Here is a 26526-nt window from a genome sequence, read left to right on the forward strand (position 1 = left end):
TAAAATTATTATTTCAGCAAAATGAAGCTTATATTAAATTTTCATATAGATAGATCCCCTTTACGAAATAAAATAATTACTTTTTTTTGTATGTTAATTGATTCAGAAGTTCATTATACCACTTCCATAAGTAGTGCATGACCTACTATATTAACCATAATATTGTAGTTCCAAAGTACGAGGAGTACTGCTTGTTGGGACCTGCATACATATTAAACTGAGGCATTGGCGTAACTTGGGGGCTAGGGTCCCCACACAATAAAGTTTCTAGATCCTCTCCACACAAAACTGCTGGTGACTACCAAGGAAGTTATGCCACTGAATAGAGCTACAGGCACAGAATCTGTTATGCGGACACCTGTTATCCAGAAAACTGAATTACAGGATTGCCATGTCCCATAGAGTCCATTTTAAGCATAATTCTCATTTTTAAAAATAATTATTAATTCATAATAAAACAGTACCTTGTGCTTGATGGTAACTAAGCTGCATAAATCCATATTGGTGGCCAACAATCAATGAAGTGGCAATATGGTATTACAGGGAGAAGTGACTAACGCGGATGAAAATTCGCCAGCGTGACATGATTTCGGTACTTCGCCAATTTACTAACGGTTGCTGGCGTAACTTCGCCAGCGAAGGAGATAGTCTCTAGCAGTACTTAGCTCCTTAACTCCAGGCGAAAATGCGCTCTGGCGAATGGACGTAACTACGCAAATTCACTAAGATGCGGATTTTACTGAACGTTACCTCTTGCGCCAAACTTGCCTTCGCCACCTCAGACCAGATGCAATAGAGTAGATAGGACTTCCTCAAAAATAGTTGAACATTTTTCTAAGTCCCAAAAAACGCTGCTGTCTTTTACTTTTTCAGGGTGATAGGCTGCAAAAGAGCGTAAATTTTTTTGGGGTTACCCACTTCCTCCCTACATTCCCTAAAATATGGCACATAAACTATACACTGGGCTCATGTGTAGGGCAATATAACAACTTTATTTTTTTAAGGTTTCCCGGGCTTGTGTAATGTATTTGCTGCAACATATACATTGAACTTTAACTTCCTGCAGTATGCAAATTAGGCAACGCTAGCGCAACTTAGTTCTGCTTGGTGTAGTAATGATAGCACAACTTCGCCAACACTGGCGAATTTTTGGAGGTTAGTGAATTTGCCCCTCAGACTGACTTACCAGGTGAATTAACATTCACATTTTTCTGGTATTAAAGGAAAACTATACCCCCAAAATGAATACTTAAGCAACAGATAGTTTATATCAAATTGAATGACATATTAAAGAATCTTACCAAACTGGAATATATATTTACATAAATATTGCCCTTTTACATCTCTTGCCTTGAACCACCATTTCGTGACTCTATCTGTGCTGCCTCCGAGATCACCTGACCAGAAATAATACAACACTAACTGTAACATTATGGATTCATTCTATCTTAATTGGGATCAAGTACAGGTATGGGCCCTGTTATCCAGAATGCTCGGGACCTGGGGTTTTCCAGCTTATGGATCTTTCTGTAATTTGGATCTTCATACCTTAAGTCTACTAGAAAATCCTTTAAACATTAAACAAACCCAATAGGCTGGTTTTACATCCAATAAGGATTAATTATATCTTAGTGTGGACAAGGTACTGTTTTATTATTGCAGAGAAAAAGGAAATACTTTTTAAACATTTGCATTATTTGGATAAAATGGAGTTTGTAGAAGATGGCCTTTCCGTAATTCAGAGCTTTCTGGATAAAGGGTTTCCGGAAAATGAATTCCATACCTGTACAAGGTGCTATTTTATTACTACAGAGAGAAAGGGAATAATTTGTAAAATTGTAATTATTTCATTAAAATTGGGTGTATGGGAGATGGCCTTTCTATAATTCTGAGCTTTCTAGATAATGGTTTCTGGATAACGAATCTTGTATCTGTGTTATAGTTTATTCCTAAGACCAAGCTTGGTATTGTAGCTTAAGGGGCTGTTGACACACAGTCTTTAGCTGTAAGCCGTTGTTACTGTTTACTGTACAAAAATGTTATGGAATAACAAAATAATGGTATGATAACTAGTATTCAAAGTGAATACTATTGACAACACACATGCATCTGCTGCCCCAGTCTGTATTCCTCTTACCTACTTGACACGCCATCAAAACATTTTTTGCATTGGGATATTTTTGTATTGGCAAGCAGTTTGCTAAATTTAGAACAAGAATTCAGAAAATCACAAAACAAAGAGATTTTAATGATTCTTCAAAACGACAATGAACGATTTTGGCACAGCATAATCACTTTGAGGTGGATAAATGCAGTGGGAATTTTAGATATAGTACCACAGAACACATGGAAGAATAACAAGAATGGTAATTTTATATACAGGTATGGGATCCGTTATCCGGAAACCCGTGAACTGTATTTTTGTACAGTATTGGGTTTATTTATTATTTACATGATTTTCTCGTAGACTTAAAGTAAAAGATCCAAATTACGAAAAGATCCATTATCTGGCAAACCCCAGGGTCCCAAGCATCCTGGATAACAGGTCCTATACCTGTATAATATTCTAAAACATGTGAACAGTATCAATTTAATTTCTAATACACTCTTGACTACATGGCAAGATAACTTCAGCAGACCTCGCATTAGCAAAGTATAGGCACTCCTGATTTAGATATTAATATATATATGAACAAGTTTTGCTGTAGCACACCAATTAATGTTTATTAGTGGCTTATCCCATGGTTTATCCTGGGTGAATTGGGTCAAAATGTAGTTAAAACATAAGGACAAGTCCAAGGCAGTGGTCATGACTGCAAATTGTTTTAATTGAGGAAGTGGGCTTACACACTACATGTTTCAGGCTAGGACCTTTATCAAGTGTAGTTGATAAAAGTGCCTAGCCCAAAATGTGTAGGGTCAGATTGTGTTTTCCACAAAAATTCAAGTTTAAAGGGTTTTTGCGTCAAAAATAAATTTTTCAGTTTAAAATTTTTCGAGATTTATTATAACCCGACACCCTGGAAATAGCTCAAATCTGAAAATACACATCTAAAACCTGTCAATGTCATGTAGACATCAACGGCAGAGGTTCATTGTACCATTTGAAGATGTTAATAGCCTTCATGATGTTCGAGGTTTTTTTTGGTGGATTTCACTCAAAAACTCGGTCAATTAGAGCAATTCAAGTTTTTTCCTGCGGGAAATCAATTAGAGTTTTTTTCCTGCGGGAAATCAATTAGAGTTTTTTTCCTGCAGGAAATCAATTCGAGTTTTTTTCCTGTGGGAAATCAATTTGAGTTTTCAGGATGTTGACCCCGACTTCACTGATATGAGTTTTTTACATTTGAGTTTTTCTTAAATGAGGAATCATTTGAGTTGTGAGTTCATCCGAGGTACAGAAAGCTTGCATTGCTGTAAAATTCGACCTTTGATAAATAACCCCCATAGTGTGTTAATCCACTTCCTCAAAAAAAAAAACAACTATTTGCAGTCACTGTCTTGGACTTGTCCTATGTTACTACTACATTTAAATATTAACACAAAGACTATTTTAAAAGGACTCCTATTTTTTTTTAGTTTGATATTATAATTGTACCCATTTCTCATATCTACTGTGCTTAACCATGGCTTCCTGGAAGCTGACTCCATCACATTACTGGACTACTTTATTTCACCACTTCTTGATCTACTTATAGATTTATTCATATCTGTCTTTTATGCCCATTCTTTTTAAACAAAGGCGTTCTTGTGTTCATTAACCAACTGATACTGGTTCATACAAACATCTGCATTTAACAAGTGCATTATTTCTGCATCCTGACAACAACAAAAAATGGTGCCTGAACTTGTTTTAATTCTTATTCTTTGTTTCAGCTCCTGTTTGGTTCAGGTGTGCTCGTGTCCATAAGCCTTTCAGGGCCACAGCTGGAGAAAGTGGTGATTGACAGGAGCCTAGTGGGGAAGCTCATTTCCAACCCCATCAGTGATGGTAATTACACCCATGTGCAAATCAATTGCAGACATTAACAGATGCACCAGAGAAATTGTATGTCAACAGGTAGAGTCATCATTGCCACTAGGGACTTCCAAACACAACAAGTAATTGCACGTAATGCTGCAGTTACAACTGTCAGCAGCAAGTATAAATTTCTCTTTTTGCTTAACATCAAAGCTTTCTAATTCAGTGGTGTGAGGCAGGCATTTTAACTCCTCAAATACATAAATACGGTACAAGAATAGCATTAAAACAGTGTACCCTATAATAGTGAACATGGTTCAGTACATGTACGGGACCTGTTATCCAGAATGCTCGGGACCTGGAGTTGTCCAGATAATAGATCTTTCCGTAACTTTAATCTTCATACCTTAAGTCTACTAGAAAATCATGTAAACCTTAAATAAACCCAATAGAATGGTTCTGCTCCTTGTACTTGATCCAAACTAACATATAATTCATCTTTATTGAAAGCAAAACCAGGTTATTTGGTTTATTCAATGTTTACATGATTTTCTAGTAAACTTAAGGTATGAAGATCAAAATTACATAAAAATCTCTTATCTGGATAACCCCAGGCCCAGTCTGGATAACAGGTCCCATACTCGTACTTGTTTCCTTTGAAACTGCCTTTTATCCTACTCCGTAGTGCATGACGTATTGGAGACAATAACATCTAATAAATAGAGTTTTAAGAGGCATATTTATACATTTTTGGTAGTAGGATACATTCCCCCCGATATCTAGGTGTTTGATGCAACTAGAAGGTAGAATAGGAGGTAGAATACCACCTTTGTCTGTTGTCTTCCTTCCTCTGCTAAGAATTATGGGATCAGAGGTCACTGGTGGATTCCAAATGAGTTCTTCACCTTTCACAGCTTAAAAGAATAAAGGTACTAAAAAATACATCATGTGTCCATGGAAAATGTAAAGTCCTTTATCCATTGCTATGAAAGTGCAAAAGTGATCCTACCTATAGTAAGCTTTATTAATCCGGCTTTCAGACTTGTTTCTACTTTCCCAAGGTTTTCAGACTTATTTCTACTTTCCCATGGTTTTCAGACTTGTTTCAATATATGTATATATACATATATATTTTGCGGAGTGTCCCTTTGAACAATCTGTTCTACTACTGAAACTGGTGTGGAACCGATTCCTCTAGACCAGTGATCCCCCAACCAGTGACTTGTGTGCAACATGTTGCTCACCAACCCTTTAAATGTTATTCCCAGGTGCCTCAAAGCAGCAGGTGCATATTTTTGAAATCCAGGTTTGGAGGCAATTTTTGGTTGCATAAAAACCAGGTGCCAAACAGAACTTCCTGTAGGCTGACAATTCTCATAGATACTAAAAAATAGCCAATCACTGCACTTACTTGGCACCCCAGGAACTTTTTTCATGCTTGTGTTGATCCCCAACTCTTTTTACATTTGAATTAGGCTCACTGGTAAAAAAAGATTGTGGACCCCCAAGCACCAGACTGCAATTATTTAGGAGCCTGGGTGTGTAGTTGCCCTTTCTATACAAACACTTTTTGTCCCATTCTCTTTGTCTTCCATTGTTTAAATTTAAGCATCTCATCTGGTCAAACAGAAACATAAATGCACTGTAGCTGTTGCCTATACTTCTCCAAATAACCATTTAGGATGGAGCACCATAGCTGCCACAAAGTAGCTGTGCAGCAGGATTGGGTACTGGAATTTTTTGAACATTCTGGACTGTTTGAATTCATAGGGCAAATCTAGAGAGTGTTTGCTTTTGACTTTTCTTGTGTATGAAGGTTGGGAATGGCAGATCAGATGAGAGCCAAATACAATAGGTGTAGGAAAAACAATATGTCGAAACCTGGAGATAGGAATGCATGTGTGATATGATAGACAGCTTTGCATAATACAATTTATTATTTTCTTTGAATTTCCATGAGCTTTATTTCTTATTTTCAAGGGGTCCTAGCAGGATGACACATTGATGTGTTTTAGAAGATTAAAAAAGCCTCAAAGAAGTATTTAAGGCACTGACTTGGAGAGTTCTGTTTCAGCAGAGCTCAGATAATTGGTTCTTGTATCAGAACTAGCATTTCAACGGTAACACATTTCATCTGATTTGTTTTTCAGCTATATTTACAGACAGTTTCATCATCTTGTCATTTCTCAAAGAAAACAAACTTTGTCTCATTCAGTTTACAAAGAAGATAAATTCTCCAGATATAAACCGACAACTTGACAAACTTTCACTGTTGGATTTAAAGGTATGTCAATTCTTCCACAAACAGCTTTGCCGTCTATTCAGCATAGAATTCTAGGCTGACGCTGCTGCATTGATCTGAAAATGAACATACCATGGGATGTGACTATAAAGGGGTTGATCACCTTTCAGACACTTTTTTCATTTCAGTTGTTTTTAGATTGTTCACAGAAAATTAAGACTTATTTCAGATGCTTTCCATTTTTTTGTTTTTTCACCCTTTTTTTGAAAATAGAAGTTTAAAATGTAATGGTCCTTGTCTTTAGTGTAGAGTCTGCCAGTTTAGTAATCCAGGGACAGATTCTGAACTGTTACAATTTGTTACATTAGTTGATACATTTCTGTGGAATATTAGCAACTGTTGTATCAATTAAAACCGATGCATTTAAAGGAGTGGTTCACCTTTAAGTTAACTTTTAGGGGGTTTCTGCATTTTCTGCTACAAACTCCGATTAAATCCTCTTGGGTTTTTTATGCTTCTTTATTATTACATTTTCCTCAAAAGTTTGCTTTGTTGGAAAAAATCAGATTTTCACAATTTTCTTTCTGATTTTTCACCCGAAAACTCAGATTTCTTATGCTTTTTTGCCTGAAAACTCAGAAAACTTCGGGGTATTGCACGAAACCCAGCGCATATCAAAAAATCATTAGGACTTCTCCTATTGACTTTATATGCAACCTCGACAAGGTCTGAGATGCTGGATTTTCAGATCCTAACTTTTCCATCCTTGGGGTTTAATGAATTCCAAAAATGTTTTGATTTTTAAAATTCTGATTTTATAAAAAAAAAATACACATTTTTCAGAATTTTTGCATTCAGAGTTTAGTAAATAACCCCCTAAGTGTGTTATAGAATGGCTAATTTTAAGTAACATTTCAATTGGTCTTAATTATTTATTTTGTACAGTTTTTTAATATTTGCCTTCGTCTTCTGACTCATCTGTCTATTCAGGCCCTCTCCTATTTATATTTCAGTCTCTAATTCAAATAAATGCATGGTTGCTAGGGTAATTTGGACTCCAGCAACCAGATTGCGGAAATTGCTAACTGAAGAGCTGCTGAATAAAAAGCTAAATAACTCAAAAACCACAAATAATAACAAATGAAAATCAATTGCATATTGTCTTAGAATATAACTCTCTACATCATACTAAAAGTTAATTTAAAAATGAACAACCCCTTTAATGTAATTCATTTGTCTCGGCAGGGCCAAAGATAAGATTCTGCTAATTTATCAAATTATAAGAGTTTGCAGAGTCGGGGGACCCCCTCTCAGAGCTGCTCTAGAAAGATATAAGAAGGTGAAAAAATAAACTTTAAACTTCAGTATTATTGAAACAGTCACAAATAGATAATAGAAAGTAATTGAAAGTTATTGTATTATTGCTGGGGAACAATCTGAAAAAAATATTGAAAGGTTTATTATCTTAATGCAACCCTTCCTTACTCAACACTGCAATCATCCAAAAGGGAAAACCCTGTTAAAGAAAGGGCTAACTATACCAAAACCAGCATTTAAATCAGCGTTTGAATCCAAACTGTGCTATTTAAAGAAATCCACTACAATGTACTTGATACTCAATAAATCTGTTTCATCTGTTTTTTCCACCTATAACCAAAACATTCCTGCTGTGAGTCACTGACAGATTTCTCCTGTTTCAACAGGTTTACATTGCTGACAAATAGTTGCCAACAGTAGGAAAAATGTTTGGTTGAGAATGCACACATGATAAGGTTGTTTAAAAAAAAAAAAGACATTAACAAATAATTTTAGTGATTTTTGGAATTAATTTAGTAATTTTTTTTTTGGGGTAGGTGTGAGTGGAAGTGACACCACATATTAGGAGAATGGCAATGTATTTGTTTTGCGACTGTATAGTAAATGTAACTACAGATATGGGACCTGTTATCTGAAATGCTCAGGACCTGGGGTTTTCCGGATAATGGATCTTTCCGTAATTTGGATCTTCATACCTTAAGTCTGCTAAAAAAAATTATCTAAATGTTATATAACCCCAACAGGATTGTTTTGCCTCCAATAAGGATTAATTAAATCTTGGTTTGGATCAAGTTCAAGGTACTGTTTGATTATTACAGAGAAAAGGGAAATCATTTTTGAAACCCAATTATTTGAATAAAATGGGAGAAGGCCTTTCCGTAAATCATAACTTTCCGGATAATGGGTTTCAGGATAATGGATCCCATACCCGTTCTATATATAGATTTAAAGCAGGAGTATTTTTTCTGCCATGCTAGACAAAAGTTGCAACGGTAATCCAGTAAGATTTCTGTAGATGTAATATCATTTATAATTTTCAACACATGTTTTAATTAAAAGTGGAAGTTATTTGCTAAAAAATATACCTGATTGGCAGAACTTGCAGTAAAGGCCCATATTCTGGGCCAGGTTTCAGGTAATTTGTTTTTCTCTATCAGGGACTTTGCATCTGTAGAGCTGTTTTGGAGGATGTGTTTAATTTAGTTCTTACTATATTGAACTTAATTTTGCCTTGAAGGAAAACCATCTGGTTGGAAGAGATGAGAGTATCTCATACATTTTCAGGCAATTTCAGTTTGACCCCTATTCCAGACCGACTTGTTAATTCAGCATTGCTGTCCACTCCAAACTCCAGAAAAATAAACAGCACATAGGATCAAACAAGACAGATTAAAAATGAGACACACACACACATATATATACTTTGGACTGTGGGCCCCTACTTTGCAGATGGTCTGGAGTGTAAATGTACCTGTGTGTAAAATATTTTTTACATTACATTGCCACTATTACAACCACCAATTTGGCATCAGGGTCAGACTGGACAGGCAGGACACCGGGAAAAGGCCCGGTGGGCCCCGCTGGCACAGACCCGCTTCACATGGCCTGCTCTCCAAAAACTCCACCCCTCACCTGACGCAAACAGGTACGCGCTGGTGGAGGAGGCGGCAGGGGTTGTAGAGCGGCAGAATGGGATTTCTGGTAGGGGGACAAGGGCCTTGATCTTCTGGCCCTCGTGGGCCCCGCTGGCTCAGACCTACCTGCGCTCCTGACTCCCACCTCCTGTTCGAAGAAATTACGAGCACAGGTAGATGTGGGGGGGGGCAGAGCGGGATCTGCGGCTCGGTATGGGGCCCGTGAGGGGGTGGGGGCCCCTGATGTAGCAGCCCCGGTGGGCCCAGACCCCCCCCTGTCCGACACTGTTTGGCATTCAAGCATGAATATACCATATGCTACAATAGCTTACTTATTACTATTTGCATAAGGGAATTGGTCATTTTCATTTATTTACTTAAAGGGGTGGTTCACTTTTGGGTTAACTTTTAGTATGTTATATAATGGCCAATTCTAAGCAACTAAATAACTTATGTTATTTAGTTTTATATCCAGCACCTCTCCAGATTGCATTTTCAGCAATCTGGCTGCTAGGGTCCAAATTATGCATTGGATTGAATAAGAACCTGGAATATAAATAGAAGTCTGAAAAAAAATGAGTTATAAAAAGTATCAATAAAATACATTTATAGCCTTGCAGAGCATTTGTTTTTAGATGGGGTCAGTGACCCCCATTTAAAAGATGGAAATAAGCAGCCAATTAATAAGAAAACTATACAAAAAATTTGATTTATTATACCCCAAAATCTGAATCCAAAAATACTTCATAATAATTTCAAACCTATAGGTTATACAGTAGTTAACGGTTTTTGATGAGCAGAAACATTTAAGTGTGACAAACATGCAAAAGAATAAGAAATCAGGAAGGGGGCAAATAGTTTTTCACACCACTGTATATATAGGTCATGTAGAAGTCAGTGGCAGATGTCCCAGAAGTTGTTTCTTGACATCATTATTTGCGCTGGATAATCGGAAAAAGTCTGGGTTTTCATCCAATAATCCAAAAAAAATTTAGTTTTCACAGCGAAAATTTGGGTTTTCGGAGCGCCAATCTTCCGATGTGAATTGACGCTCTATTTTGGCACAGCGTTTTGTTGCTCTGATTGATAAATAAGTTCAATTAGTGGAAGGGAGTTTGGTCAACTTTATTTCATAAAAAATTCGATTAATAAATAAGCCTCTATATAGAGAATAATGATAACCTTAATGGTACAGTATTGTCTGCAGCATTCTTCACTGCTTTGAACTCATGTACCAGTCAAATCTCCATTCTGATGTGACTTTCATATCAGCATAGCTGATACACTTTTGAGTTTTTAATTGCTGGTGGATCATCTGTGTATATGAAAAGGTCAGATTAGATAGGCCTAAGGGAGAAAGACATGAACTCATTGGATAAGTTGAGTGTGTTTTGTCGAATTTGGTTGTGAATGGAGAAAAATGAAGGGGCCCCGAATGAACGGGGACAAGTCAGGATCACTTTAGAGTAGAGCACTTTTTTGGATCCTTTTTGGCAACTTTCGTTATGCATTACTGGTTCTTTCACACATTTTTAGAGCATGGAATACCTTTTATTTCACTGTCTCTTATTGTCTGCCTGATTGTAAAAATGTTCTATATGTCAAAGCCCTCAAGAGTTCTTTACAAACATAATTTAACTGTGGCAAAGTGAACATGGATTATTTGTATTAAGATTTCTTAACCTTTTCTAAATGGACCTGAGTGGGAGTTTTGTGAAACATAAGATGGTTTAAAGGAGAAGGCATCCTGACTTGGGGTGCCAAATGTTAGGCACCCCCAAGTGATCGTATTGACTTACCTGAAACCCCGGGTCTGTGCTTCTATCAGCCGAAAACTGCACCGGCCCGGGGTTATACCAGTGAGTACCACAAAACGATCCTGTTCCGTCTCCCTCTTTCCTTTGCGCGACTGCACATGCTCAATAGAACCTTAGCTAAAAAGTCGGCTATTTCCTTCAACTGTGCATGCATTTGCCCTGGGAAATTTGAAGAAAGAAGATGCCTGAAAAGAATCGCTCCGTGGTGCTCGCTGGTATAACCCCGGGCCGGTGCAGTTTTCTGCTGATAGGAGCACAGGCCCGGGGTTTCAGGTAAGTCAATACAATCACTTGGGGGTGCCTAACATTTGGCAGGGCTTGTGGAGACCTATCCTAAACAGCACAGAAACCAATTTTTGCTTCCTAGCCCATAGGTAGAATACTAAGTTTATGCACAGAAACTAGTAAAAATAACCGATTGAACCACCTGCCTATTTAAACATGGATTTCTAAGAATGAAGCAAAAATATAAACATTTTTTAAATTATTTCCCTTCTACAGAATATATTACTTTATTTCTCAAATACTAACTCAAATCTTATTTATTGAATATTTGTGTGTAGTGTGTAAGATCTATTAACATGTAGCAATATACAATACAATGCCATGAAAATGCAGACCACAGGTACTAAGTGAAGACCACACTAATGGGCCGATTTATTAAGGGTTGGATTGGAAATTCTAATTTTCAAATGTTATTTTATTTTGTTCAAAACTCACTAATTCGAATTGGGCATAGTCAAACTCAATTTGAATTAGAATTTCGAGATTTATCAAACCTTTACCCTAGGAATAATTAAAATTTGACTATTTGTCAAATCAAAGGTGGTAAAATTCGTTTTAGTTTTAGATATTCAATTTTACTCTTAAATAACCGCCCAATCGAATTTCGAGTATTATCAAATTTTTTTAGAGTTAAAAAAAAATTCACATGAATTCGAAAATTCGACCTTTGATAAATGGGCCTGCCCAAGTAAATCAAATCAAGTCTGCTGAAATGGACACCTGAAGAAGGGTGGCTATCTCCCCAATGTTTTGTTTTTTTCATTTATATGTGAGTTTATTTCTAATAATTGGCATTGATCTGGCATACTTCCTATTTTGATTTTATTTCTTACTGTTAAGAAACTTACAGTGAAGCCATTCAAATAGCAGTGAGCCCAAACACAAGATTGAACGTACTGAGAGTAATAGCATATTAATAGAATATATTTTTTTAACTTGATCAATGTAAGGCTAGTGGCACATGTGTGGGTGTCAAGTCACATGGACTTTTTGGGGAGTAACCCTATTTTGCAAACCCTCTTACCTGGCCATCCACAGTAACAGGCAAGTCTTCTTCTTCTTGTACTTTAAACCCATATGAATATTAACCACTGCCTTGGAAAAATGCAAGTGGATATCTTCAGTGAAGGAATAGAAGAAAAAATACTTTGAATTTCGAAGTGTTTTTTTTGGCTACTTCGACCATCGAATGGGCTACTTCGACCTTCGACTACGACTTCGAATTGAGCGATTCAAACTAAAAATCATTCGACCATACGATAGTCGAAGTACTGTCTCTTTAAGAAAAAACTTCGACCCCCTAGTTCGCCACCTAGCTACCGAAGTCAATGTTAGCCTATGGGGAAGGTCCCCATAGGTTTGGCTATCTTTTTTTTGGTCGAAGGATAATCCTTCGATCGATGGATTAAAATCGTTCGATCGAACGATTATTCCTTCGATCGAACGAATTGCGCAAAATCCTTCGACTTCGATATTCGAAGTCGAAGGATTTTAATTCCCCAGTCGAATATCGAGGGTTAATTAACCCTCAATATTCGACCCTTAATACATCTGCCCCTAGGTGTTTTCTTCACTTGTATTTTTCTGCTGGAAGAGAAATACCTAAAAATCCCAGTGTGGCTATTTAAGTTGTGTACATTTTCAGCTACTGTACCAGTGGAGTCAAGCAGTTTCCATTACTTAGGGGGTTATTTATCAAAGGTTGAATGTTACAGTTTTTTATACCTCAAATAAACTTGAAAGTCACAAATCGAACTGTAATCTTATTTAAGAAAAAACGCAAATGGAAAAAACTCTAGTTCAAATGAATCAGGTTTTCTGCGGGAAAAAACTCAAATCGCTCTAATTATTTGGGTTTTCAGGCAAAAAAAAAAGCTCAAACATGGAGGCTATTAACATCTGCAAATGGTTCAAGAGACCTCTGTCGTTGACTTCTACAACATGTTTTAGATTTCCAGGGTTGGGGTATAAGAAATCTGCGGTCTTTTTAAAAAAAACTCAAACTATTTGAGTTTTTATTTAACCCGAAAATGTGAGTTTTGACCCCAACAATCAACTCGAAAAACACACCTTGAATCTTAATAAATAACCCCCTTAGTGAAGTGCTGGCAGATGAAATACCTCTTCTTAAATTAGCTTTATACCTAAAAGACTCATGAGCACTGGTGCTTTCAGGTGCATTTAAGTCAGTGGGATCCACAGGAAATGATTTCATGTGCTTTTTATCTGGCTGAAAAAATCCACATAAGCCATCAGCCTTAAATGAGATAAATTAAAAATGGGAAATTACCGTATATGCTCACAGTTACCCTTTCTTATCTCCCCAGGCTAATTAGTGATTCAGAAAAGGACCACTGGATACCTAATTCTTTTATATGCAGGCAGCTAGAATTAAGTGACTGGATAGTGTAATATACTTCCAAATTCCGCTAAAAAATTGGTTATACCTATTAAAGATATACAGGTATGTTTTAAATAATTTTTCAATAGTTAGCCAATATAATTTTAACATGTATTGTAAATGCTAGGGTCCCTTTAAGATTTAAGTTTATTGCAGGCATAAAACTTTATCCGATCTATGTAAATTGCATTTCAGAGACAGATGTCCTTTAATAGGTGGGGTTTGGAAAGGTCTAAGATTGCTGTAGACTTCTTTTCAAAATTAGTCAATGACAATGGGAGCCATATGAGTCCTAACTAGACGACACACTGAGGCGGTGACCTAATGATTGCTACAGATGGTGCACCATAGGCGTCACTACAGGAGTCACTGTTTGGAAATGAACAGCTTTATTAGACTGCAAACATGAAAATCATAGACTTGATTCAATAGTTCACAATGTTGCACTTTCTTTTACTAGTGTGACAATAGCACTAATTAATGAAGCTTTTAATATCTGTTTGTTAGCTGTTATACTAAGCAGCATAAATATGGTTTCCTGCAAATTAATATACCAATTTCACCTTCATTTCAAAGGGGCAGTCTTACACAGCATGCAAAAATGTGTTTGACCTTTCTTTCAAAATCCCATCACCTTTTTAAAAATTTCAACCCCCGAACACCTTTAACTCCTTGAGAACCAGAAACAGAAAAAATATATATTTTTCCAAAAATGTGTTTCTTAACGTTTAACTTAAACAAAAACATGTAAAATATTGCCAAAACTCGAGAAAATTTTCACTTATTTGTTTTTTTTTTCATTTTGTTCTGTATTAGAAATAAACCTGCACTGGGTATTTGCAAAAATGGTTCTAGGATGTCAGTGGGCACAGCACTGTCTTAAACAAACCTGCTTGGTCTCTGAATTTCACTTATCGAATTGGCACATGCTTTGGTTTCTAGTAGACGAAGTTGTAACTCAGAACTGAGACTCTTTACACCTTCTGTATCATCTCTCAATGGATGCCATGAAAGGAATAGCAGAGGATTAGTCCCCATCCAGTAAAATGACTCTCAAAATCCTGTAATAGCAGCAGTAGGGTTTTACTATTATATAAAATTATATTAAACATTTGCTGTAAAAAGTTCATGCTTATCAGGCTTTACTCATCTCTAGTCTGTTTGAAGACATCCCTATTAATTGCCCACTTATAAACATAGTCGGGCATTTAACCTTGAGATTTAAGCCTGATTCACACTAAAGACTTGGTGTGTTTGTGATATAATTGAATATGACCAAGTTGTTTGATTTTCAGGTAACATCTGTAGTCTCAGTGCAGCAGAAATTTTGATGGTGTGTTTGCATTATGCAATCTGAGATTAATAGTTATGCTCATATTCTATAAGCACAGATTAAATTTAAGATAAATCTCAAACTGGTTATACACAAAACCAACTTTACAGTGTATTGTAAAATTTACCGCCACATCTGTGCTATTGTTATACATTACGGTGGCAGGGATTCTTAACCTTTGGTTAGGTCTCCATAATGCTCCTAAGGCTAGGGGCACACGGGGCAGATGATCTGGCTTAGTTTTGTACACAGGTGGAGAAAAGCAGATCCGCTTCTTCATGTAGCACCACTAAAAGGAACAGCACTGGACTACATGCATTAATGCAAAGTGGATTTCAGCACTTAAATTCATACATTAGCATTTTTGCGCCAATATCTGCACAGTGTAGCTGCACACAAGCCAATGTCATCTAGGGTTGTGACCTGTCCAGATTCCACCCAGTTTTCCAAATTAGGAACTTGGACAGGACATTGAAGTGAATGGCATGATGATCAGCCAATCACTTATCACCACATCTTCAGTCCCACCCCTGATTTCACCTGCCCCACCCCCTATGTCACCTCCCCGACCCCTGACGTCACTGACCCACCACAATATGTCACCAACCTGCCCCCTGCCCATTTTCGTCCAGAAAAAAAGGTGGCAACCCTAATGTCATAGCTGTCAGTGGAACTACACGAAGGGCCGGATTTACTTTTATTCCTCCTGCATGCAAAATGCAGGTGGAGAAAGTGGATCATCCAGTCTGTGTCCCCCCAGCCTAAATCATGTAACTTTCTCTATTACAATCAAATATGTTGATTAAAACAAGGTGATTTCTTAACCAACTTTCGTGTTTGGGTAGTTGATTCTGCAATATAATTTGGGTTTCCTATGGAAAAAAAAAGATTAGGAACCTCTGCTCTATGGGAAGCTGTAGTTACCCTTTGACAAAGGGTCAGGTGTGACCCGAAACGTTGCTGTAATGCCCTAAAAGGGTTCCAATAAAGGCATTTTATTTTTAAAGAAAAGTGGTGCTGTTTCATCTTGTAACTGCAAAGTGTCTACCTGTGGAAAAGTGGCCACTGGAAAACCTGCACCACAAGAAAGAAAAAGCCAGGAGGCTGTGCTGACTACTTTGTACATATCTATGGGAAGCAGTAACCAGCAGATTTTTTTGTGATGAAAAAGTATTCTAGGGTTGCTTTTCTTGCCCACACAATATGAGAATTACGTTTACTTTAAATGTAAATGTCCTGCTAAATGCAAGTTGTCTTGCGCAGACCTGCTCTGAAAGTGTTTGGTATTGTGTCCAACTAGGCACAAGGTCCAGGTTCATTTTCACATTATATTGTTTAGATCCCCTAATGCTCACTAATTTTCAGCACTGCAATATGTCTGTTACAGGGAGAAGAAGATTTCATTATTTGCACTGCAGACCTTATGCATGTTGCAGATATCCCTTTCAGAAAAGTGTATTAAATGCTAGCAAATAACCGACTAGCTGATCTGTGGCGTGTCTACATAAAATAACTATTTTCTACATTTAAAATACATATGGTTACATTTCATAGTATTTATTGTATCATAGGGATTTTGATAGAAGGTCATTCTCACTCTGACCATGAAAATGAGCACTTATCATCCCTATCGGGACACTGTAAGGATTAACTAAGCATTAGCCATGATTTTAATGGCGTTGGTTGAATGGCAAAAATCACAATTTGGAGGAGTCTGATTATTTACTAAATACAATACATAAATGCAACGGGTTTTTAACACCCATTGCACTCTGGCATTATCGCATTACTTCCATCCTTTGTTGCCTTGCAGACGGGAATATGAAAGCAATCTGTCCTGTAGAGAGACTGGCTCCAGAAGCATTTCTCTGATAAGAGGACCCCCTGCCCTTTGCTAGTGTCTGGTCCAGTAGGCTTATCCATGCGCTTAATCCCCAGAAAGTGCTTCGATTATTGCTGACCAGCAATAGCAAAAATATATATATTTTTTTCTCAAGCTATCAACCTTCCTTTAATTCCTTAAGCAGAAATGCAGTGCAATCTATATTTACTTGGCATGTGTCACGCAGATGGTGAACTGCTCATGTTTTCAAATAACCATGCTCAAAAATAACATAGTTTGAATAATAAATTCAGCAAATCCTTCCCGAGAAATAGGAGCCCAATTCTCAAGAGCTGCATAAACTTTTACGCATGAAGCTGTAGCTCATCCACATTATGCAGAAAGAATACATTTTGCCACAAAGTGGATTTTTTTTTGTCTGTGTAGTCTTTAATTTTAGGAGTGGGGAGCAAGAGAAAGCTTTGTTTTAAATAGCAAAACATTTATTTTAATATTTGGTGATCTATACGAAACAGTGGTTCTGCATCATCTTGCGCTTGACATTTAAAACAAGCAGATTCAAATCCTTCATGTAGGTCGTTGCTGTCAGGCACCCATGACTCTACATTTTAGTATTGATTGGAGTCGTTGAAGTAAATTCCTTTTTAACTTAATCCTCATCCCTCCCCGAGACAGCAGCGTGCTTATGTGTGTGCATCTATGCAGATGTTCAACACAGAGGACAGAAAAATAATATATCATTTTTATTCTGCTCAAAGATATATTACTATATTTAAATTTCTTTTCAGTCCGTGTGTTTTGGAGCTTAACTTTTCCATATAACAATCAAGCTGCTTGCTTGTTTGTTATATTTGTAGTTTGAAAACCGCTGTCTCAGAATTCATTTTATGTTGATATGCTTGCTGGCCACCAGCCATCCTGTCCTGCTGGCTCACATGATGGCCCAAGGGGGCCGCTATGTGTAAATTTTAGGTCTTCTGTCCCTATTTAGACTGCACACTGCAGATATTCAGCAAACAATTGTTCACCCTGATTTTGAAATGTAGCTCCCAAAGCTCAATTATTAAAAGCACAAAAACTGTCGTTTAAGCTAATTTATAGTAATTCTTTTGAAAACGACGAATACCTTATCTTCATTTGTGGGCAAGAGTAAGAGTTCTTTAGGTTACCTTATCGATTTATTTCCCTATTCCAATAAATTTACAAAATGGACACTGCCAAATATTGGAGATGGTTACTAATAGCTGTACCTTTGGGAGACCATTTGATAAATGCACATATATATGGAAGATTTGTGTTCTACCAGTAATGAATTGATCTCTGCCTGGAGGGATAGCACTGGTATAGCTTGACAATTTGACTGGTCGCAAAAAACAAACACAGTACTTTTAAAGCAGATTGTTTTTTTTTTTGGTCAGGAATGTACTTCTGGTCATTTTAGGTCAACACTCAGTTTTTTAGGGACATCTTAAATTGTTAAAGGGGTTGTTCACCTTTAAATTAACTATTAGTATAATGTAGAGAGTGATATTCTGAGAGAATTTGCAATTTTATTATTTGTGGTTTTTGAGTTTTATTTAGCAGCTCTCCAGTTTGCAATTTCAGCAATCTGGTTGCTACGGTCCAGATTACCCTAGCAACCAGGCACTGATTTGAATCAGAGACTGGACTATAAATAGGAGAGGCCTGAATAGAAAGATGAGTGATAAAAAGAAGCAATACATGTGTAGTCTTACAGAGCATTTGTTTTTAGATGGGGTCAGTGACCCCCATTTGAAAGCTGGAAAAGATCAGAAGAAAAAGACAAATAACTCAAATAGTATAACATAAATAATGAAGACCGATTGCAAAGTAGCTAGGAATTGGACATTCTATAACATATAAAAGTTACCTCAAAGATGAAGCACCCCTTTAATCAAGAGTATGCATTTCTCATTAAAGGGGTTGTTAACCTTTGAGATAACTTTTAGTATGATATAGAGAGGGATATTCTCAGACAATTTGTTTCCATTTTTTATTACTTGTGGTTTTTGAGTTATTTAGCTTTTTATTCAGCAGCTCTTCAATTTGCATCTTAACCAATCTGGTAACTAGGGTGCAAATTCCCCTAGCAACCATGCACTGATTTGAATAAGAGACTGGAATATGAATAGGAGAGGGCCTGAATAGAAGGATCAGTAATAAAGGGTAACAATACATTTGTAGCCTTACAGAGCATTTGTTTTTTAGAAGGGAGTCAGCGACAGCCTTTGAAAGCTGGAAAGAGTCAGAAGAAAAAGGCAAATAACTATAAAACTATAAAAAATAAATAATGAAAAACAATTGAAAAGTTGCATAGAATTGGCCATTCTATAACGTAATAAAGATGAACCACCCCTTCAATTCTTACATTAAAAGCATATCAAAGAGTAAAATTCCAGTTCTCTCTATTCACTTCTGTGGGATTTAAGAGGCATATTTATCAAATAGTGGACTTTCACTTTGTAGTGTGCAAGACTAGTAAAACTTTTTACACCAATTTATATATGTATAATATCTCTATCTATCTATCTATCTATCTATCTATCTATCTATCTATCTATCTATCTATCTATCTATATAAGATGTTAAATTAAATAGTTAATTAATAATCTGCTTTGTTAGTGCTTTATCCTGGTTTGCCCTTTTGAGTAAATTCCAATGTAAAATTCAGGCCAGTAATTACTGGGGAGTTCCAAAATGTTGCCCCCCCCATCAAGATAATGTGGCTGATGCTCAAGTTTTCTAAAAAAAAAAAAAAACTGCACAGACCAGGGTATGTTTGTAGGAGCATCATGTCACCATCTTCTTCTTCCTGTGTCCTATTTTAAAAGAGAACTAGACCCTAAAAATGAGTCTGGCTAAAAATGCCATATTTTATATACTGAACTAATTGTACCAACACAAAGTTTCAGCTTGTCAGTAGCAGCAATGATCCAGGACTTCAAACTTGTCACAGAGGGTCACCATCTTGGAAAGTGTCTGTGACACTCACATGCTCAGTGGGCTCTGAGCAGCTGTTGAGAAGCTAAGCTTAGGGGTCGTCACTAATTATCCAGCAGAAAATGAGGTTTGTCTTTAATATAAGCTGATGCTAGTTGCACTGGTTTCTGAGCTGCCATGTAGTAATTATCTTTATTATTTATTAATCAGCCTTATATTGTGACATTTATATTCTATGTGTACTGTATATTGTGAGTGGGTCCCTAAGCTAAGTAAGTGACAGCAGCACAGAGCATGTGCAGTGAATCAGCAGAAAAGAAGATGGGGAGCTACTGGGGCATCTTTGGAGACACAGATCTGCTAAAGGGCTGTGGTTCCATTGAGCTGGTACAGAAGCCCAAAACATAATGTACAACATTTCTAACCTACTTCTTTAGTTTGGCTTTAGTTCTACTTTAAGGACCCATCCAGGTGTGCATGAAAAGTTGAGTGAAAAGCTGAATTTAGAAGAAAAAAGGTAGCTTTTTACTATAATTCACATATGCACCTGGCCCAGACCTTCATTGAAGATAAAAGAAGCTGCCCAGCAAAGTCAGTTGCTCATTTAATCATTTGTAGTAAAGGTTCTAGCGTCAAAATGCCCTCCTTGCACTTCCTTATAGTTGCTACCCCCATCTTCTGACCATATGCTAACTCCAGCTACAGGGTTCCCTTCATGCCCAGGGTCAATAGGGTAACTTTTGCAACATCTATTTTTGGTTTAACAACTGAACTTAAATGTATTTACCCAGATCCTTCCCTTATGCAATAAAGTCATTTTAACTATTTTTGCTTTCCATGAAAGAGCTACTTTTAACGTAGAAACGATAGATCTGAAAGTTTCCGCTGCTATTCAGAACTGATGTCTGAGACAGACTGTGTTCCACAGGGGAAGCAATTATTTTTCTGCACATCACACTTTGTGATTTCATGAACCAGGAAGCCCTGTTGTGAGGCTATTGTGCATGTAGCAGACAGAGAGCTTATCAGAGCTGACAAGAGCAGAACACTGAAGACAACTGACTTGAGCTCAGCTAGCCGGTAGTTTGTGAAAACTTTGAGATATGTTTGTCAATGTTGCAAAATGTAGTTTCATATAAAAAAAAGTGTGACTTTTGAAAGACAAACCATTTTTATACCCAAGCCATTTTGTGTGCCCTTAATGACTACACATATATATAATAGCTGTTTCAATGGAAAACAAAGTTTCTTAAGTTAGAGTGTAAGCATAAAGAGAATTATACAGATGCTTCACAGGCCCAGGCTTAGGCACTGTATAGTGTCAATGCCAAAATATCACCCACCACCCAGTTCATCCATGCTCTGTCAGATATTATCCTTTTGGAAATACTGTATTAATTTGTGCATACTTTTTTACAGGTACATTTACCATTTTATAAGTATACTCCATTTGCCCATTTTCCTTTCCCATTTTGATTAGCCATGGACTCATAATTTCCATCACTTCTTGCTAGGATGCTCCTGCTCTCTTGGGTACACGCATTGCCTTCTGCCCTTGACATACACATTCTGTGACACAGGTGAATGCATTGATCTTGTGCAAGCCTGGAGCAGGTGAATACAGCTCAGGTTCCACTCCCATGGCAGGTTTATGGGAGACGAAAGATCTTGGTTACCTAAAAAAAAAACAGTTTTTAGCCCAAGACAGAAGGGAGGGAGTTCTGGTCAAGATTTCAGTTCCTGTGATAAAGAGTAAGTTAAGAGGAAAGACCAGTTAATAATAAAGGAAGGCTAATGTAAAAAACATCCAAATTACTCAGTTGATTAAAATAAAGAATGAGAGCACTCAAAACTCCATTTTATTGAGTCTTTGGGATTGCCATGGTGGACAGATGAAAATCAGACTCACTATTACCAGACCATGAAAGGAACCCTCCACCCAAACACATTTTTTGCCAAATGAAAGCAAATTATTCTAAGCAACTTTCCAATATGCGGTATCCGAAAATGTTCAATGATTTTAAAATTATTTGTAAATGTAACTGCTATTAAAAGCTTTTGTTTATATTCTCTGTACGACTATCTCTAACTTCTGAAACACTGTAACAGAAGCAGTAGATTAAAAGGCCAGAAAACAGAAAGGGATGATAATATACTGCTTTCAGTTGCAATTACTTTTACTAACAACTTTAAGGCTGTTGAAATTTGGTAAAGAATGTATCAATATTTCAAGTGTTTTGAAGTTATTTGTAAATATACAGTAATTACTACTGAAAGCGGTATAGAAAGTAGCATATAATTGTGTTTTATTTCATATATATATGACAAAAAAAAACATTGTTTCTGGCCAGAGAACCCCTTTAAAATACTGAAGATGTAGGGAAATGAATTGTTAAACATAAGACATATTGAGGAACTCGTGTAACAACAGCGCCAGAACCCGAAGACAACATATTGTAAGGGACCTGATTCTCTGACCTCTGTCCAGGATCCAAATTCTGAAAAGTCTGAAAAATTCTAGCACAAGGTGCAGATTCCAGCATCAACTAATGCAAGATAGCCTCTTCCTTACAACCTGTCAATATTGAGTGCAGAGGCCTGCTGCAATTTCTATGTGCAGGGCAGAGGAAAAGGGCTAAAAACATAGTGCTTTTTTCTGCACTTTGCTCCCTTCCTGGTACATAGTAAATTACCCTAAAGCTGGCCACAGACGCAAAGATCCGATCGTACGAATCAACGTATGATCGGACTTCCCCGTCTCCCGACCTGCCACTAACCATTCGAACAAATAAAGTAGAAAAGAACAGATCAGCCGATATTCTGTCCCTGACAGCAATCGTACGAAGGTTATGTCCGACCAAAGCTAGTGACAGTCTCCCTCTGAAAATCGTATGATCTGCAATACATGCAGAGATATTACCCGCAGCCGACAGAAATCTTTTAACCTGTCCGATCGAATAAACGACCGATCTCCGCAGGACGAAAAATGTCGGGACTCCACACACGGTCCGAAAATTCGTACGATCAGATCTTTGCATCTATGGCCAGCTTTAGCCTAGTTTTATGGTCATTATAGTTTTATGGTAACTAATTGACTTGAGTTCAGCACCTCATAATTAATTCTAATAGATGGGTCAAACAGAAGTTTGTATAATTTTCTCACACCCAATTTCCATCTTTCAGATTTCATATACTGATATTCCAGGACCAAAAGGAAGACACCTTGTCCGCCATCTTGCAATAAATAGCATGCAAGACCTTGCACTATGTTGGTGGCCCGTGCCAGTCGATGACGTCAAACCTTGGTCTCCAGTCTCAAGTGAGAAGGACAGAGCCAACTTAGTCCTGTTAAGCAATTCTTCTTGCAAACTTGAGGTAAGCACAATTGAACCATATACTGCAGTACAATTGAATTAAAATTTGAATGAGAATTTTACATTTTATTATAGTTTGTTAAATGTGTGTCTTTGAGTGAGCTTTAAATAACAATCCAAGGAAAGCAGTTAGGTTGTGTTTGCTTTTGGCTTTACATCAAGTTGAAGGTACTGCCTTATTATTATTAGAAATTGAGTTAAAAATCCCAAAGCACACTGAGCATGTGCAGTGTCACAGGCAGTTAAAAGTTGGCCTAAAATAATGCAAGTTGGAGGCCTGAATCATTACTGATATAGCGCTGCTAACCCTCTAGGCTGGTGCACTAAGTTCAATATATAAAATATAGCATTTCTAGCCACATTGAAAATGCTATTTCTGTATTTTGGAGTTCTGGATAACCAAACATGTACTGAGCATGGCATGGTACCCATAGGGTAATTATTGCATAGCTGGCCTAGCTGCACTGGATGGGGTACACTGATAATGACATTTTCTCCAAATCTACTAGAAATCTTAAAGGTCCCTCTTCAAAATAGGGAGAAAGATAAATGACTCCTGTCCCCAAAGTGCAAACTTCTTTCACATGATCTGGTCCTGCCCATAAATTGCCTTGAGTTCTACATTAAGGGGGTTATTTATCAAAGTCAGAATTTATCTCAATATTTTCTGCTACAAACTCCGATCAAAACCTCTCGGGTTTTATTATCACATTTTCCCAAAAATTTGCTTTGCAGGAAAAAAAATCAGATTTTCAAATTTTTTTGGGATTTTTCCATCCAATTTTCACCCGAAAACTTTGGGGTATTGCACGAAACCCAGCGCTCATCAAAAAATCATTGAGACTACTCCCATTGACTTATATGCAACCTCGACAAGTCTGAGATGCCCGATTTTCAGATTCTGACTTTTTCATCCTCAGGGTTTAATAAATTCCGAAAAATTTGTGATTTATTAAAAGTCCAATTAAAATCTTTCGTGATTTTTGCATTCAGAGTTTAGTAAATAACCCCCATAATATCACCTAACATTTGCATCTTGCGCATACTGGATCACATTATCCCTACAATTTACTCCCGCAACCATTACCGGTTGTTCATATTCTTTGCTAGAAAACACTACCTAGTGACTCTTCATAGCAACAGCTGAAAGAAATACCTTATTAAGCTTATATCAGAAATAAGGGGTACCCAGTCCAAATTTGAATGTACCTGAACACCATGGTTTGATCTAGGGTTTTAATAATGATGTATTACTCTTGTATGTATCAATTTCTGAATTCTATAGCTCGTGCTGAACTCTCTGTATTACCATCGCTGACATCTTGACCTGGAAACCAATGTTCACTTTTTTTAATTGGTTCATGTATTCACAAAATAATAAAAATCAACCTTTAAACAACAAAAAAGAAATCTTAAAGTCCAAGAGAACATATTAAAATAATTTATTATTTATCCAAATTGTATTGTTTTTTGCCACTACAATAATTTATTTTCTTCATTTTTTTTACTGCACCTGTGCAGCAATTTATTTGCAAATGTTAATTGTTTTACTATACTAATAGTCTGGCAGAATTTACACCAAGGGCGTAATTACAGAGGGAGCAGATCCAAATTTTTTTGGGTAACCGGGTTTCAAGGGGGCTCAGTATTGTAGACGCCTGGTTAATTAATGAGCAATTCAATATACCTTGGTAAAATCAGGGACCCTAAGTTTAATTTGCTGTGGGAACCACGAAACAAAAACTATGGTACCGTGTTAGCCAGTAGCAAAAATAACAAATAAAAGTAATACAAAAGCATTGTAGAAGTGATACCTATATTGGCTAACAATAGTAATACATTGCAAGCTTTCGGATCACCAAGGCCCCTTCCTCAGAAAGCTGGAAAGAGACAGCATATATACTGTTAAATCAGTGAAAGGTATTCATGGGCAATAAATTAGGAGGTAACAGATAGATAAAGATAAATTGTGGAGATAAAATAAATTATTAATTATTGAAGCTTTTTATTTTTTTATTTTTATTGTTTGCCTATATAGGTATCACTTCTACAAAGGACAAAGTGACTAACGCTGGCGACGATTCGCTAGCATTACCGCTTTCAGGCACTTTGTCGATTTACCAACGTGCATAGGCGTAACTTCGCTAGCGAAAGAGATGGACGCTAGCGGTCATTCGCACTCTATCGGCAGGTGAATTTTGCTCTGGCGAATGGACGTTACTCCGCAAATTCATTAAGATGCGGATTTTACTGAACGTTACCTCTTTCGCCAGACTTGCCTTCGCCACCTCAGACCAGGCGAAGTGCATTAGAGTGCATAGATCTTCCTCATTCTTCTGTTACTTACATCATATTCTTAGTTGAAAAAGTTTCTAAGTCCCAAAAGACATTGGGTCTTTTCCTTTTTTCAGAGTGATAGCCAATAAATGTCCTTAAAATTTTTTTGGGTAACCGGGTTCCCCCATACATTTTCTAACATATGGAACATTAACTATAAACTGGGCTCATGTGTAGGGCATTATAACAACTCTATTTTCTTTATTAAGGTTCCCTGGACTTGTGTAGTTTTATGTATTTGCTGCAACATATACGTCCATTCAACTTTATGATTTCCCGCATTATGCAAATTAGCCTGAGCGAAGACCTCTAACGAAGTTGCGCTAGGCAGAATTGAATGCTAGCGCATCTACGCTTTGATTTGCTTGTATTGCTGAAGTATCGCTAGCGAAAATTCACCAGCATTTGGCACCCTGGATGCAACTTTGCATTTTAGTAAATTAGCTGTCTGAGAAAATTTTCGTCTGGTGAAGTGTTGCGATGTCTGCGAAACCACCGCTGGTGAATTTTCGCCGCTTAGTAAATTTACCCCTAAGAATGTAATCATCTTTTAATCATCATTTCTTGTTCAGAAATCATACTCCATGTAACGACTATTACATTGTTTTTCAATTTCAAAACTGGAACATTTTAGGCCATTTCCCTGATCTGATTACACAATGCCTTGGTACATTATCCAAAATCCTCATCTCTCAAACCTAACCCTCCAAATACCACCTACTTTTCCAGTATTTTTATCCCATTTTAGTTATTTAAGACTGTTCCTCCAGTATATGCCCCACTGGTGGTATATTTTTTTTTAGACTTAATTAATTTTTTTTCGTCTTAATTGAACTGTTGTGTTCCCTTTACTGCTTTATCTGTCCCTGCCTTAAAATCTGTGTACTTGTGTTCTTGATTCTTGCTGTGATTCATTCACCTTAAATGTAATGAAATCTATAAGCATTTTTAACTTGCAGTCTCATGAAAACTTTTGCTAATAGGCACAAGGCCTCTTAGGGTAAGGCCACACTAAGCGATA

General features: G+C 37.0%; 1 protein-coding gene across 2 annotated transcripts in view; it reads left to right on the forward strand.

The window, feature by feature from the left end:
* The window catches only part of wdpcp.L (WD repeat containing planar cell polarity effector L homeolog), a 135152-nt gene that overhangs the window by 48608 nt on the left and 60018 nt on the right, over positions 1-26526 (forward strand). For both annotated transcript variants that reach the window (XM_018262132.2, XM_018262134.2), the window contains 3 exons: positions 3877-3991; positions 6112-6245; positions 22978-23169. In XM_018262132.2, the coding sequence (XP_018117621.1) occupies positions 3877-3991; positions 6112-6245; positions 22978-23169 (441 nt within the window). The remainder of the gene's footprint in view (positions 1-3876; positions 3992-6111; positions 6246-22977; positions 23170-26526) is intronic.

This window comes from Xenopus laevis, chromosome 5L (genome assembly GCF_017654675.1).
Source record: "Xenopus laevis strain J_2021 chromosome 5L, Xenopus_laevis_v10.1, whole genome shotgun sequence".
In the NCBI taxonomy this organism is placed as follows: Eukaryota; Metazoa; Chordata; class Amphibia; order Anura; family Pipidae; genus Xenopus; species Xenopus laevis.